Source organism: Cervus canadensis, chromosome 2 (genome assembly GCF_019320065.1).
Source record: "Cervus canadensis isolate Bull #8, Minnesota chromosome 2, ASM1932006v1, whole genome shotgun sequence".
NCBI lineage: Eukaryota > Metazoa > Chordata > Mammalia > Artiodactyla > Cervidae > Cervus > Cervus canadensis.
The window spans coordinates 13456133-13470283 of record NC_057387.1 but is presented as its reverse complement, the minus strand read 5'-3'; the positions used below and the strand labels follow the sequence as shown (position 1 = coordinate 13470283).

General features: G+C 45.4%; 1 protein-coding gene across 2 annotated transcripts in view; it reads right to left on the bottom strand.

The window, feature by feature from the left end:
- Positions 1–10986: 10986 nt before the first annotated feature.
- IQGAP3 (IQ motif containing GTPase activating protein 3) overlaps positions 10987–14151 on the bottom strand; it is a 39255-nt gene continuing 36090 nt past the window's right edge. For both annotated transcript variants that reach the window (XM_043453740.1, XM_043453748.1), the window contains exons 35-38: positions 13643–13809; positions 13251–13352; positions 12692–12800; positions 10987–12012 (exon numbers count right to left, since the gene is read on the bottom strand). In XM_043453740.1, coding sequence (XP_043309675.1) covers positions 11899–12012; positions 12692–12800; positions 13251–13352; positions 13643–13809 — 492 coding nt within the window. In that variant the 3' untranslated portion in view covers positions 10987–11898. The remainder of the gene's footprint in view (positions 12013–12691; positions 12801–13250; positions 13353–13642; positions 13810–14151) is intronic.

The window sequence follows — 14151 nt, the reverse complement described above, 5'->3', positions numbered from 1 at the left end:
GGTCTTACTTGCAGCATGTGGGATCTTCAGTCTTTGTTGCAGCTTGCAAACTTTTAGTTATGACGTGAGATCTAGTTCCCTGACTAGGGATCAAACCTGGGCCTCCTACATTGGGAACTTGGAGTTCTAGTCACTGGACCACCAGAGAAGTCCTTACTTCTTTTTCTAAAACTGAAGTATAGCTGATTTACGTATTTTGTTAGTTTCAGATGTACAGCAAGTTACTCGGTTATACATATATATATATATTCATATATATATTCTTTTTTCAATTCTTTTCCATTATAGTTTATCACAAGCAACTGAGTATAGTTCCCTGTGCTATACAGTAAATCCTTGTTCAAAGCACTTTTTGCTTCTAACAGACTAAAATATCTGTCTTATTTGCTACAATGTCAACACCATGAGGGCATCAATTTATGTCTGCTTTGTTTAAAGATGGATCCTGAGAACCTAGGATAGTGCCTGGCACATAGACAGTACTTAATAAATATTTGCTGAGAGACTGAATTTTTAAAAATACTTGCTGTTGGCAAGGTTGTGGTAAGACTAACATTTCTATGCCCTCTTAGTGGGACTCTAAATTGGTGTGATACAGTTTTAAATAAACTTTTAATTTTGGAATAGTTTTAAATGTACAGAAAAGTTGCAGAGACAGTACAGAGGGTTCCTGTCATTCCCTACAGTTAACAGTTCACATTGCTATGGTACATTTGCTAAAACCGAGAAACCAACATTAACATATTATTATTAACTGAGCTCTAGACTTTATTCAGTTTCACCAGTTTTCCCATTAATGTCCTATTTTCTATTCCTGGATCCAGTCCAGGGTACCACACTGCATTTGGAAATCCTTATTTTTTCTTTTCTTTTTTTTTTTTTTTTAAGTTCTTTTATTTATTTGTTTCCCTCAGGTTGAGGCACACAGGCTTAGTTGCTGGGAGGCATGTGGGATCTTAGTTCCCCAACCAGGGTTCGAATCTGCATCCCCTGCATTGCAAGGCAGATCCTTAACCCCTGGACCACCAGGAAACTCTTGGCAACCTGTATTTTTTTAAATGTGTGTTCTTTGCAGAGGGAGGGGCCACTATGCTGCACTGATGGTGGTAGAAAGGCAACTGAGAGGTTTCAGAATCCCATGAGGGCGGGTTTAGGTTGATTGGCAAAAGTCATGCTGGGCTTCATTCTGGATCCAGGACTCTCGGCCCCAGTAAGGTGTACCAGTTTTCTCTCACTTTCTGTGCCCTCTTTCTTTGTTAATTGATACTGATTTTCTGGAGGACATTAGGTCACATACAAAAAGTGCCTACCCTTCAACGCAGCATCTTTTTTTCTAGGAATATAGTCTGAGAAAATAAATCCAGGCATAAATATTTGGTACTAAGATGAATCAGGAAGGAATCTTTGTAAATAATAAAACATGGACATGGCACTGAAGAACTTGAGCGAGCAGGGACTGGTGGGAGATGCCGAGGGGCACTCAGGGTTGTAAGGGGTTAGATGACTTGTGCTGGGAAAGGTGACGGGCTGACCCTTCTGGGGATCCCAGTGCCAGAAACTGGTGGCTGTCTCTCCAAGGGGCTGCCAGCTGGTGACTCAGCCAGCACTGGCTTCCCTTCCTGGTGCCGCCCTCAGAATTCAAATTCTCACGGCAGAGGGGAAGAGTCTGTGTCTGTTCTAGAACCTTGAGTCCAGTGTCCTGGTCAGTGGGAGTCAGATTCTGCAAATCATTAACCCCACCAGTCATCTGGAGGAAGGGAGGATCAGTTCACTAAAGGAAAAGATCCAGGACTTCCGTGGTAGTCCAGTAGTTAAGACTCTGTGCTTCCACTGCAGGCGACACAGGTTTGATCCTTGGTGAGGGAAATAAGATACTAAAAAAAGGGAAAAAAAGACCCAGAGAGAACAATGACAACAGAGCCCCCTACAAGGAATTTGCAACATAGTATTCTTTTATATATCAAAACTTAACCCTCTAGTTCAGTTCAGTTCAGTTCAGTGGCTCAGTCGTGTCTGACTCTTTGCAACCCCATGAATCGCAGCACCCCAGGCCTCCCTGTCCATCACCAAAACCCGGAGTTTACTCATACACATGTCCATCGAGTCGGTGATGCCATCCAGCCATCTCATCCTCTGTCATCCCCTTCTCCTCCTGCCCCCAATCCCTCCCAGCATCAGGGTCTTTTCCAATGAGTCAACTCTTCCCATGAGGTGGCCAGTATTGGAGTTTCAGCTTCAGCATCAGTCCTTCCAATGAATACCCAGGACTGATCTCCCTTAGGATGGACTGGTTGGATCTCCTTGCAGTCCAAGGGACTCTCAAGAGTCTTCTCCAACACCACAGTTCAAAAGCATCAATTCTTCAGTGCTCAGCTTTCGTTATAGTCCAACTCTCACATCCATACATGACTACCGGAAAAATCATAGCCTTGACTAGACAGACCTTTGTTGGCAAAGTAATGTCTCTGCTTTTTATTATGCTATCTAGGTTGGTCATAACTTTCCTTCCAAGGAGTAAGCGTCTTTTAATTTCATAGCTACAGTCACCATCTGCAGTGATTTTGGAGCCCAAAAAACAAAGTTAGCCACTGTGTCCACTGTTCCCCCATCTATCTGCCATGAAGTGATGGGACCACATGCCATGATCTTAGTTTTCTGAATGTTGAGCTTTAAGCCAACTTGTTCACTCTCTTCTTTCACTTTCATCAAGAGGCTCTTCAGTTCCTCCTCACTTTCTGCCATAAGGGTGGTGTCATCTGCATACCTGAGGTTATTGATATTTCTCCTGGCAATCTTGATTCCAGCTTGTGCTTCCTCCAGCCCAACATTTCGAATGATGTACTCTGCATATAAGTTAAACAAGCAGGGTGACAATATACAGCCTTGACATACTCCTTTTCCTATTTGGAACCAGTCTGTTGTTCCATGTCCAGTTCTAACTGTTGCTTCCCGACCTGCATATAGGTTTCTCAAGAGTCAGGTCAGATGGTCTGGTATGCCCTTCTCTTTCAAAATTTTCCACAGTTTATTGTGATTCATGCAGTCAAAGGCTTTGGCATAGTCAATAAAGCAGAAATATACATTTTTCTGGAACTCTCTTGCTTTTTCGATGATCCAGCGAATGTTGGCAATTTGATATCTGGTTCCTCTGCCTTTTCTAAAACCAGCTTGAACATCTGGAAGTTCACGGTTCATGTATTGTTGAAGCCTGGCTTGGAGAGTTTTGAGCGTTACTTTACTAGCATGTGAGATGAGTGCAATTGTGCGGTAGTTTGAGCATTCTTTGGCATTGCCTTTCTTTGGGGTTGGAATGAAAACTGACCTTTTCCAGTCCTGTGGCCACTGCTGAGTTTTCCAAATTTGCTGGCATATTGTATGCAGCACTTTTACAGCATCATCGTTCGGGATTTGAAATAGCTCAACTGGAATTCCATCACCTCCACTAGCTTTGTTCGTAGTGATGCTTTCTAAGGCCCACTTGACTTCACATTCCAGGATGTCTGGCTCTCGGTGAGTGCTTACACCATTGTGATTATCTGGGTCATGGAGATCTTTTTTGTACGGTTCTTCCGTGTATTCTTGCCACCTCTTCTTAATATCTTCTGCTTCTGTTTGGTCCATACCATTTCTGTCCTTTATTGAACCCATCTTTGCATGAAATGTTCGCTTGGTATCTCTAATTTTCTTGAGGAGATCTCTAGTCTAACCCTCTAAATGGTTATTTAATAGTGGGTGGATTAAGTAAATTAGGGTGTATCCCATTTAATATGTCTACAGTGTTAAATGGAACAAGCAGGTAATGAAATAAGATGCATAGTGTTATTCTAATTACAAATACGATTGGAATAGTATTTGAGAATTGTATTTGGAATCGAAGAGAATGCATCAAAATGTTACAAGTAGCTATCATTTAGTGATGGTATCATGAATTATTTTAACCTTTTTTTCTTTTTAAAAAAGGATTTATTTATTTATTTATTTTTTGTCTGTGGTGGGTCTTTGTTGTTGCTCTTTCTATAGTTGCAGCCAGCAGGGGCTACTCTCCAGTTGCAGTGCGCCGGGTTCTTACTGCGATGGCTTCTTTTGTTGGGGAGCACAGGCTCCAGGGGCTCCAGGGGCGGGCTTCAGTAGTCATGGCACCTGGGCTTAGTGGGTTCAGTAGTTGAGGTGCATGGGCTCAGTTGCCCTGTGGCACGTGTGATCCTCTCAGACCAAGGATTGAACCAATGGCCCCTACTTTGCAAGGAGGACTCTTAATCACTGGACCACCAAGGAAGCCCCCCCTCCACTTTGTTTTTTGCCTTTTAAATATTTTCTAAATTTTCCAGAAGCACTATTAAAACAAAGATCTTCATAACCCAGATAACCATGATGGTGTGATCACTCACCTAGAGCCAGACAGCCTGGAATACTGTCAATAACTTCAGATACACAGATGACACCACCTTTATGGCAGAAATCAAAGAAGAACTAAAGAACCTCCTGATGAAAGTGAAAGAGGAGAGCGAAAAAGCTGGCTTAAAACTCAACATTAAAAAAACTAAGGTCATGGCATCTGGTCCCATCACTTCATGGCAAATAGATGGGGAAACAATGGAAATAGTGAGAGACTATTTTCTTGGGCTCCAAAACACTGCAGATGGTGAGTGCAGCCATGAAATTAAAAGACACTTCGTTCTTGGAAGTAAAGCTATGACTAACCTAGACAGCATATTAAAAAGCAGAGACATTACTTTGCTAACAAAGGTCCATCTAGCCAAAGCTATGGTTTTTCCAGTAGTTATGTATGGATGTGAGTGTTGGACCATAATGAAAGCTGAGTGCCGAAGAATTGATGCTTTTGAACTTGAGAGTCCCTTGAGTGCAAGGAGATCAAACCAGTCAATCCTAAAGGAAATCAACCCTGAATATTCATTGGAAGGACAGATGCTGAAGCTGAAACTCCAATACTTTGGCCCCCTGATGCAAAGAACCAACACATTAGAAAAGATCCTGATGCTGGGAAAGATTGAAGGCAGGATGAGAAGGGACGACAGAGGATGAAATGGTTGGATGGCATCCCGGACTCGATGGACATGAGTTTGAGTAAGCTCTGGGAGTTGGTGATGGACAGGGAAGCCTGGTGTGCTGCAGTCCATGGGGTCGCAAAGAGTCAGACATGACTGAGTGGCTGAACTGAACTGAAATTTTGTACAATGAATATATACTATAACATGGAAAAATCTAATTTTTAAAAATGTTCATACTCTTTGATCAGCAATGTCTGTCCTAGTATTCTAGGGAGATATTTAGAAATATAAATAAAGATCTTATACTCAAAAACATCCTGGAATGTGAAGTCAAGTGGGCCTTAGAAAGCATCACTACGAACAAAGCTAGTGGAGGTGATGGAATTCCAGTTGAGCTATTTCAAATCCCGAATGATGATGCTGTGAAAGTGCTGCATACAATATGCCAGCAAATTTGGAAAACTCAGCAGTGGCCACAGGACTGGAAAAGGTCAGTTTTCATTCCAACCCCAAAGAAAGGCAATGCCAAAGAATGCTCAAACTACCGCACAATTGCACTCATCTCACATGCTAGTAAAGTAACGTTCAAAATTCTTCAAGCCAGGCTTCAACAATACGTGAACCGTGAACTTCCAGATGTTCAAGCTGGTTTTAGAAAAGGCAGAGGAACCAGATATCAAATTGCCAACATTCGCTGGATCATCGAAAAAGCAAGAGAGTTCCAGAAAAATGTATATTTCTGCTTTATTGACTATGCCAAAGCCTTTGACTGCATGAATCACAATAAACTGTGGAAAATTTTGAAAGAGAAGGGCATACCAGACCATCTGACCTGACTCTTGAGAAACCTATATGCAGGTCGGGAAGCAACAGTTAGAACTGGACATGGAACAACAGACTGGTTCCAAATAGGAAAAGGAGTATGTCAAGGCTGTATATTGTCACCCTGCTTGTTTAACTTATATGCAGAGTACATCATTCGAAATGTTGGGCTGGAGGAAGCACAAGCTGGAATCAAGATTGCCAGGAGAAATATCAATAACCTCAGGTATGCAGATGATACCACCCTTATGGCAGAAAGTGAGGAGGAACTGAAGAGCCTCTTAATGAAAGTGAAAGAGGAGAGTGAACAAGTTGGCTTAAAGCTCAACATTCAGAAAACTAAGATCATGGCATGTGGTCCCATCACTTCATGGCAGATAGATGGGGGAACAGTGGACACAGTGGCTAACTTTGTTTTTTGGGGCTCCAAAATCACTGCAGATGGTGACTGTAGCTATGAAATTAAAAGACGCTTACTCCTTGGAAGGAAAGTTATGACCAACCTAGATAGCATATTAAAAAGCAGAGACATTACTTTGCCAACAAAGGTCTGTCTAGTCAAGGCTATGATTTTTTCCGGTAGTCATGTATGGATGTGAGAGTTGGACTATAACGAAAGCTGAGCACTAAAGAATTGATGCTTTTGAACTGTGGTGTTGGAGAAGACTCTTGAGAGTCCCTTGGACTGCAAGGAGATCCAACCAGTCCATCCTAAGGGAGATCAGTCCTGGGTATTCATTGGAAGGACTGATGTTGAAGCTGAAACTCCAATACTTTGGCCACCTGATGTGAAGCACTGACTCATTTGAAAAGACCCTGATGCTGGGAAAGATTGAGGGCAGGAGGAGAAGGGAACGACAGAGGACGAGATGGTTGGATGGCATCACCTACTCAATTGACATGGGTTTGGGTGGACTCCAGGATTTGGTGATGGACAGGGAGGCCTGGGGTGCTGTGGTTTATGGGGTTGCAAAGAGTCGGACACGACTGAGCAACTGAACTGAACTGAACTCAAAAATATTCATTACAGAATTATGTGTTAATGATAATGGAAAGCTGTCTGATATTGTACAAATGTTAAATAAATACATGAACTATATGGCCTACATAATGTTTTGAAGAAATTTTAAAGAAATGGAGAATGTTTTTCATGGCTCAATGAATATAGCAGAATCCAAAATTGCATATATAGTGTGATCTCAGCTACTCCATTAAGTCTCTCTGGTTTAATTTATCAGTGCTAATGCATTCTATGTCACTTGACTAGATGTCCTGTAGAACAGGTCTTCTCAAACAGTCTGTAGTAAAGGGCAACTCCTTAAAATTTTTAATCTGTTATTGACTGATATTTTTGTGAAATATGAAAAAACCCAGTTACTAGAAAAACGAAATGAAGAGACCTATAAAATATAATCTCAGTTTTTTATCATTAGAATCATGGGTAAAACCACTAGCTGTGAGTTTCTAAGTGCTTGCTGTCGATTTCTGTATGTGTCCTAGTAGCGGACCAGGTGCAGATTGTAGCACCTATTGGAGCAGCGCTGCTCTAGAACAAGGGTCCTGCCACTCCTCCATGTTACTCACCCCTCAGTTCTAGACCCATAGCACGCGCTGGCCTTCTTTTCTATAAGACTAGTAGAAGCTCCGGAGAAGGCAATGGCACCCCACTCCAGTACTCTTGCCTGGACAATCCCATGGATGGAGGAGCCTGGTAGGCTACAGTCCATGGGGTTGTGAAGAGTCGGACACGACTGAGCGACTTCACTTTCACTTTTCACTTTCATGCATTGGAGAAGGAAATGGCAACCCACTCCAGTGTTCTTGCCTGGAGAATCCCAGGGATGGAGGAGCCTGATGGGCTTCTGTCTATGGGGTCACACAGAGTCGGGCACGACTGAAGCGCCTTAGCAGCAGCAGCAGCAGTAGAAGCTCACTGTAACAACAGCACAGAAAGGTACTTCCTACTCCCCAAAGGTGGACCACTGCCCCGTTTCTCACATATCATTCCAAGTAACATGTACCATTGGGAGATTTTCACATCAGTACACTCAGATCTGGCTCATCATTTCTTTTCTGCCTTCTTTAAAAAAATGAATTAATTTATTTTTGCCTGTGCTGGATCTTCATTGCTGCACGTGGACCTTCCCTAGTTGCGGCGAGCAGGGCTACCCTCTAGTTGCGGTGTGTGGGCCGCTCATTGTAGTGGCTTCTTTTGATGCAGAGCAGGGGCTCTAGCACACAGGCTCAGTGGTTGAGGCTCACGGGCTCAGTGGTTGAGGCTCATGGGCTCTAGGGCACGGGCTCAGTAGTTGTGGCGCATAAACCTAGGTGCCCCGTGGCACGTGGAACCTTCCTGGACCGGGGATCAAACTGGAGTCTCCCACATTGGCAGGCAGATTCTTTACCACTGAGCCACCAGGGAAGCCTGTGTTTGACTTTCACGTAGCACGTTTTCAAGATTCTTCTGTGTTGTAGCTTATATCAGTATTTCATTCTGATGGCTGAATATTCCATTGTATGGATATATCACCCTTTGTTTATCCACTTGTCAACTGATGAGCAATGTGACTATTTCCATTTCTTTGCTATTAAGAATCATGATGCTATAAACATTTGTATACAAATTTTTGTGTGGACATATGCTCTCAATTTTCTTGGGATTTATACCTAGGAGTGAAATTGCTGACTCATATGGTAACTCTGTGTTTAGCAAGGAACTGCCAAATTGTTTTCCAAAGTGACTCCACTATTTTACAGCCTCCTTAGCAATACATGACTTGTAATTTCTCCACAGCCTCACCAACACTTGCTATTACCTATTGTACTTTAGCTATCCTAGTGGGGGTGAAGTGGTATCTCATGCTTTTGATTTGCATTTTGCTAATGACTAATGATGTTGAGTATCATTTTTTTCTAATAATCTTGGGACTTTACAGTCTTTTTTTTTTTTTAAAGATTTTATTTATTTATTTTTGGGTGTGCTGGATCTTCACTGTTGCACTGGGGCTCTCTCCAGTTGCGTCAAGCAGGAGCTACTCTAGTTGTGGTGCCTGGGCTGCTCACTGCAGTGGCTTCTCTTGTTGCGGAGCACAGGCTCAGTAATTGAGGTCCGGGAGCTTAGTTGCCTCAGGGCATGTGGGATCTTTCCGGACCAGGGATCGAACCCGTGTTTATTGGCAGGCAGATTCTTAACCACTGGACCACCAGGGGAGCCCTGAGCATCACTTCATGTGCTTATTAGCCATCCATGTATCTTCTTTGGAGAAATGGCTTTTCAAATTCTTTGCCCATTTAATTGGGCTATCTTTTTGAGTTGTACGAGTTCTTTATACATTGTAGATATAAATCCTTTGTCAGATACATGATTTGAAAACATCTCCCACTTTTGTGGGTTTTTTTTTTTTTTTTTTAATTTCCTTGAAGATGTCCTTTGAAGCACAAGAGTTTTGAATTTTGATGAAGTTCAATTTATCTACTCTTGTGGCTTTTGCTTTCAGTATCTAAAGAAACCACTGCCAAATCCAAAGTCATGAAAATTTATATCTATGCTTCTTCTAAGAGTTTTATAGTTTTAGCTTTTATATCTAGGTCTGTGATGTTTTAATTTTTGTTTATGGTGTGAGGTACAGGCCCAACTTCATTCTTTCGAATGTGGATATCCAGTATCCCGGCACCATTTGTTGAAAAGACTACTCTTTCCCGATTGAATTGTCCTGGTACCCTGCACTTAAATATGCATATATTTTAAATATTTATTTATTTGGCTGCACCAGGTCTTAATTGCAGCATGCAGGATCTAATTCTTCGACTAGGGATCAAACCCAGGTCCCCTGCACTGGGAGCACAGTCTCAGCCACTGGACCACCAGAGAAGTCCCTGCTCTTGGTATTTCTGATGTTGCAAAATTGTCCGCCAAAGAGGTAGTACTGGTATCTAGTCCCACCCATCGGAACTAAGTGCTTGTATCTCGGATTGGGCACCAATAGTTAGGAAAAGATGAACTGAAGCTCATCAGGGACCAACACTAGGGTGGAGTGGGGTGGGCTTGAATGAAAAGAGTGGCATGAGAGTGTGGGGTGATGGAAGTGGAAATGTTTCAGAGAAGAGAAAAGTACAGGGCAATATAAATCTGAGCAGATGGACCTGAGTTTAAAGACTTTCTTTCCCTTATAGCTGTGGAGCTTTGTGTAGTTATCTGACCTTTTGAACTGCAGTTTGATCATCTATTAAATGAAAATGGTGACTGCTTACCATTGTAGCTGTTGTGAGTAGTACGTGTGTGTAAATATCCTGGCAATCACAGTAGCTATTGGGACTTCTCTATACGTGGTGTATGTGGCAGAGATCCTGTGATTGTCGGGGAGCGTCACAGCGGGACAGTGTTGGAATCATTTGGTGAATGTAAGTCTTTTAACGATGACCGATCATGTGTAGGAACTTGGATCCACTGGTACGTGTCACTGTCACCCAGAGTGAGGCGGTACTTGAAGTCTTTGCTGTGACATGTTAAGCAGCGGGGGGAGGATGTGACAGACTGAATGTGGCAGCAAGACAGATCCTGAGTGACAGGATGCAAAGGAGCGCAGGGAGGCAGGCTGCACTGGGTAGACTTGCGTGTGCCTGCCCAGTAGGAGCTGCTTGGGAGTACAGAGGGCAGGGCAGGTGTCCATCTAGACTGTCCCCTCCTCCCAGCTTCCTGAAACCCAGGGGGAAAAGAGGGGGAGCTTTCCTCATGGACAGGGGATTTGGGTCAGGGTGCAGAGCCCACGATACCAAGAAGCTGTGGCTCAGGCGCCTTTGGTGTTGTCATCCAAGGCTCAGGAAAAGAACCTGCTGCAAATGTGTGCAAAACGACTGGAGGAGAGCCTGGACTGGTTTCCCTTCCTCTTGGCTTTAGTCTTCAGAGTGGCCAATAAAAATGGAATCCAAACCTAAGCATTTCTTCCTCCTCTCTGTCCCCTGGGGGAGGGAAGAGAGGAATAAACGCCACATCTCATCAAGAACCAACGAGCTCAGGCAGGCAGGGTGCACAGCGGATGCCTGCAGAAAGGTGACGGGGTTGCTGCAGGAAAGACTCCCCTGCTCACCGGGGAGGATTTATCCCAGAACTCAGGGGCCTTCTCTGCAGATGAAATAAGGGGTTAACAACAGATGTGGAGGTAACAGCTGTTTATATTAAACTGAAATCAGAGGGGCCACAAGGACAGGAAGTTAGCTCTCAGATGCAAGAATCCTGTTGGGTGAGAGAGAAAAGGGAAAGACTGCTTTTTGTACCGTTTGAGGCTGAAATAATGAGATCTAAACATGAGGGACCCAAGGTGACTTTATATACAAGGAATAAAAGATTGGCATGAGTATTAGTTTGAATAGGGAAATGGGAACTCTTTCTCTGAGCTCAGGAAGAAAGAATAAAAGCCATGATTAAGGTTGCACAGGACAGAATAAATACCCTGGTGACCCACATGTAAAACAGACTGTAAACAAGAGAATGAGATTTGAGGTTAATGGAGGGTCATCTTGCCCAGGCCGCTGTGTGTCACAAGGCCGAGTGGGCATTAATGAGTGCTGTCCAACCGGGGTGAGGGTCAGGGGTGGGAGGGTGTGAGGCATCACTGCAGCAGAGTGGCCTGGGCTTCAGCAGGATAGAACACATGCTGCTGCTGAAGCAGGGGTGAGGACAGGGAGCCCAGCCCTGGCTTGGGTCTGTAGAGAGAAGGGAGGCAGCAGGAATCGGGCCGCTGGGACAATAGTTATCGTATTGGGAGGACGGCAGCAGACATTAGAGCGGTAGCCTTCGCAGGGCAAGCCCTGGGTTCATTCCTTTCCATCAGGCTGGAAAATCATGGGGCTCTGTGGCTTATAAGCCACATGGCCAGACTGGAGCCAATTAGAGACCCTGCCTTCGGGCCAGGGAGCCAGACTCCTCCCAGCTAGGGAAAGGGCGAGACTCCTTGAGCCTTGCCTGGGCCTGAGTTCTGGGTGTCTGCAGGAAAGTGGAGCTGTGCATTAGTGTTAAGAAAAGCATCCAGTGAGGTAAGAAGGGCTTGGGGAGCACCCCCTGCCTCAGTCACTTCCGCAAGAATTTCTTGTTGAGGAGGAAAATGAGAAGGTTGACGTTGACCTTGGCCTTGTTGAAGAGTTTCATGACAGCCACACCCTCGTACTGGAGCTGCAGGAGGTCCTGGGAGGGAGGGAAGGGGCAGGGAGGGGAGTTGGAGGGCTTCTCACTGTGGCCCACACAGCCTACAAAACACTGACATCGTGGAGCCGTACAGAGTCATCCAGTGGCATTGGCCACCGAAGCGGGCATGGAGAACCCCTTCGCAGATGAGGAAACCACGACCAAGAGAAAGGTGCAGTGACTGGACCAAATGTCAGTTCAGGCAGAGCCAGGGCTTGAAATCATTTAAAAGGCGAAGCAGCAGAGCAGCAAGATTTGGATTTAAAATCACTGCTTCCCTGAACACTGGCCTATGACTTAGGCCAGCTTCTTAACCTTTTAGCCTCAGAGCCTATAAAATAGGGATAATGCTGGAGAGCTTTGGAGAGGATTAAATGAGGTAGTGTGTAAAGCCGCTGACATGGGATAGGGCGTCAAATATTAATCTGCTCTGACACCACCACCACCAGGAGAGTGGTCTCCTGTTGCTTGGCTGAGGGGTCTGTGTCAGGGCACGGGGACCGAGAGGCTTGGGCTACACAGACCATCGTTCTTGTCTTCAGGAACAGACAATGTGGACTGGATAGGGAACAAAGTTGATATTATCCAAGGCCCAGGGAAGCCAGGCCAGCCTTCCATCTTCAGGCTAGCACCTAAAGCCCAGCGGGTATCTGGAGGGCTCATGGGAGTGTCCCCTCACCTGATAGTGGAGCTGAAATCGTTCCATGTCCACACCCAGGAACTTGGCATTTACTTCAAACTTTCCCGCCTCATCTCCAGGGGTGATGTCAAAGATCACATTTCTGAAACTATCAAGAACAGGATTCAAAACAGGGGCCCACTGCCTTTTACCAGGGCCACACCCCACTCTTCCACCCCGTGCTGCTCAACCCAGGCAGTGCTGCGTGCCACCCAGAGCCAGGCTTCCCTTGTGTCACTCCCTCTCTCTCTTTTCCTCCTTCCAATTTTACTTCTGCTCAGCACACCTCAGCCCTTTTCTTTGGCTGGCCCTAAAACACTGTTTTCTCTTCCAGGATGCTTTCCCAGCATCCTGTGCCTTGGGGCGTCTAGCACTGTGCCAGACCACGCCCACTGCCTTCACTCTCTGTCAGGAGCTGTCCTGTCTTCCCCATCATCCTAATAGCTCTTTCAGGGCAGGGACCATGCTTCTCCTCCCCTCCCATCCAGTGCCCAGCCCAGAGATCCCCCCTCCGCCTCCCAGGTTAGGGCCTGACATTCTGCCCTCCAAAGACACATACTGAGAGGTGGGAAGATCTTCAATTTCCACCAAGACACCCTTCTCCAGGAGCTGGGCAGCCGTGTAGTGGAGAGATACCTGCTTCTTCCCTTTCCCAGAACTCCTGATGAAGAAAAGGCCCAGACGGTTCATTTAACAAACTCTTCAACACCAAAGACACTAATTCTCTCGGTGGCTGGTAGAAGCAATCAGAGCCTGAGGAAGACTCCTCACTGGTGGAAGACACTTGAGCCCAAGACTCTATGAGGGAGACTCGAAGACTGTCAGGAAGGGACCACGCTGTGCTGGGGGGGAGATGTCTGTTCCAAAGCTGGCAAACAGTGGGGCAAAGGTCGACATGGGTGGGAGGAGAGGTCATAGGTCACCTTCAGAGTGCAGGAAGGGAGCACCTACTTGGAGCTGGGGGCCAGGTGGTCCAGGCAGGCCCGGATGTACTGACTGTAGTAGTCGCCCTGCTCCTCATAAAAGGTGGTCTTCATGCTCAGGCCCTGGAGAGTGGCCTGGAGCTTCAGCAGCTCTGCTTTCCTCCGTTGCCGACGCTTGCGCTGGTTGCGGATGTCCTGGGGGTGGGGGACCAAGGGAGGGGTGAGTCGACCCTTCCTGGCAGGAGAGCCTCAAGGCCTGACTCAGGCCCAAGAACAACTTACTGTGAGGATCTTCAGGACAAGCAGGAAGAGGAAGACTTCAAGGCAGTTTTCTCTAGGAGGAGAACAACCTCAAGGATCCCACCCCAAACCCTCAAAGGATGTTTCAGGGCCTCCCTCCTACTGAGGAGTAACAGTTCCAAAGCTTGCTTTTTAGTAAAAGAGCGTTCTAAGAATACTCCCTTCCCTGACTAATTTTGAGACCTTTCCTTCAAAAAGGCCGTTGGAAGTCACTTGGCCTTCCCCTGGCTGGTGACA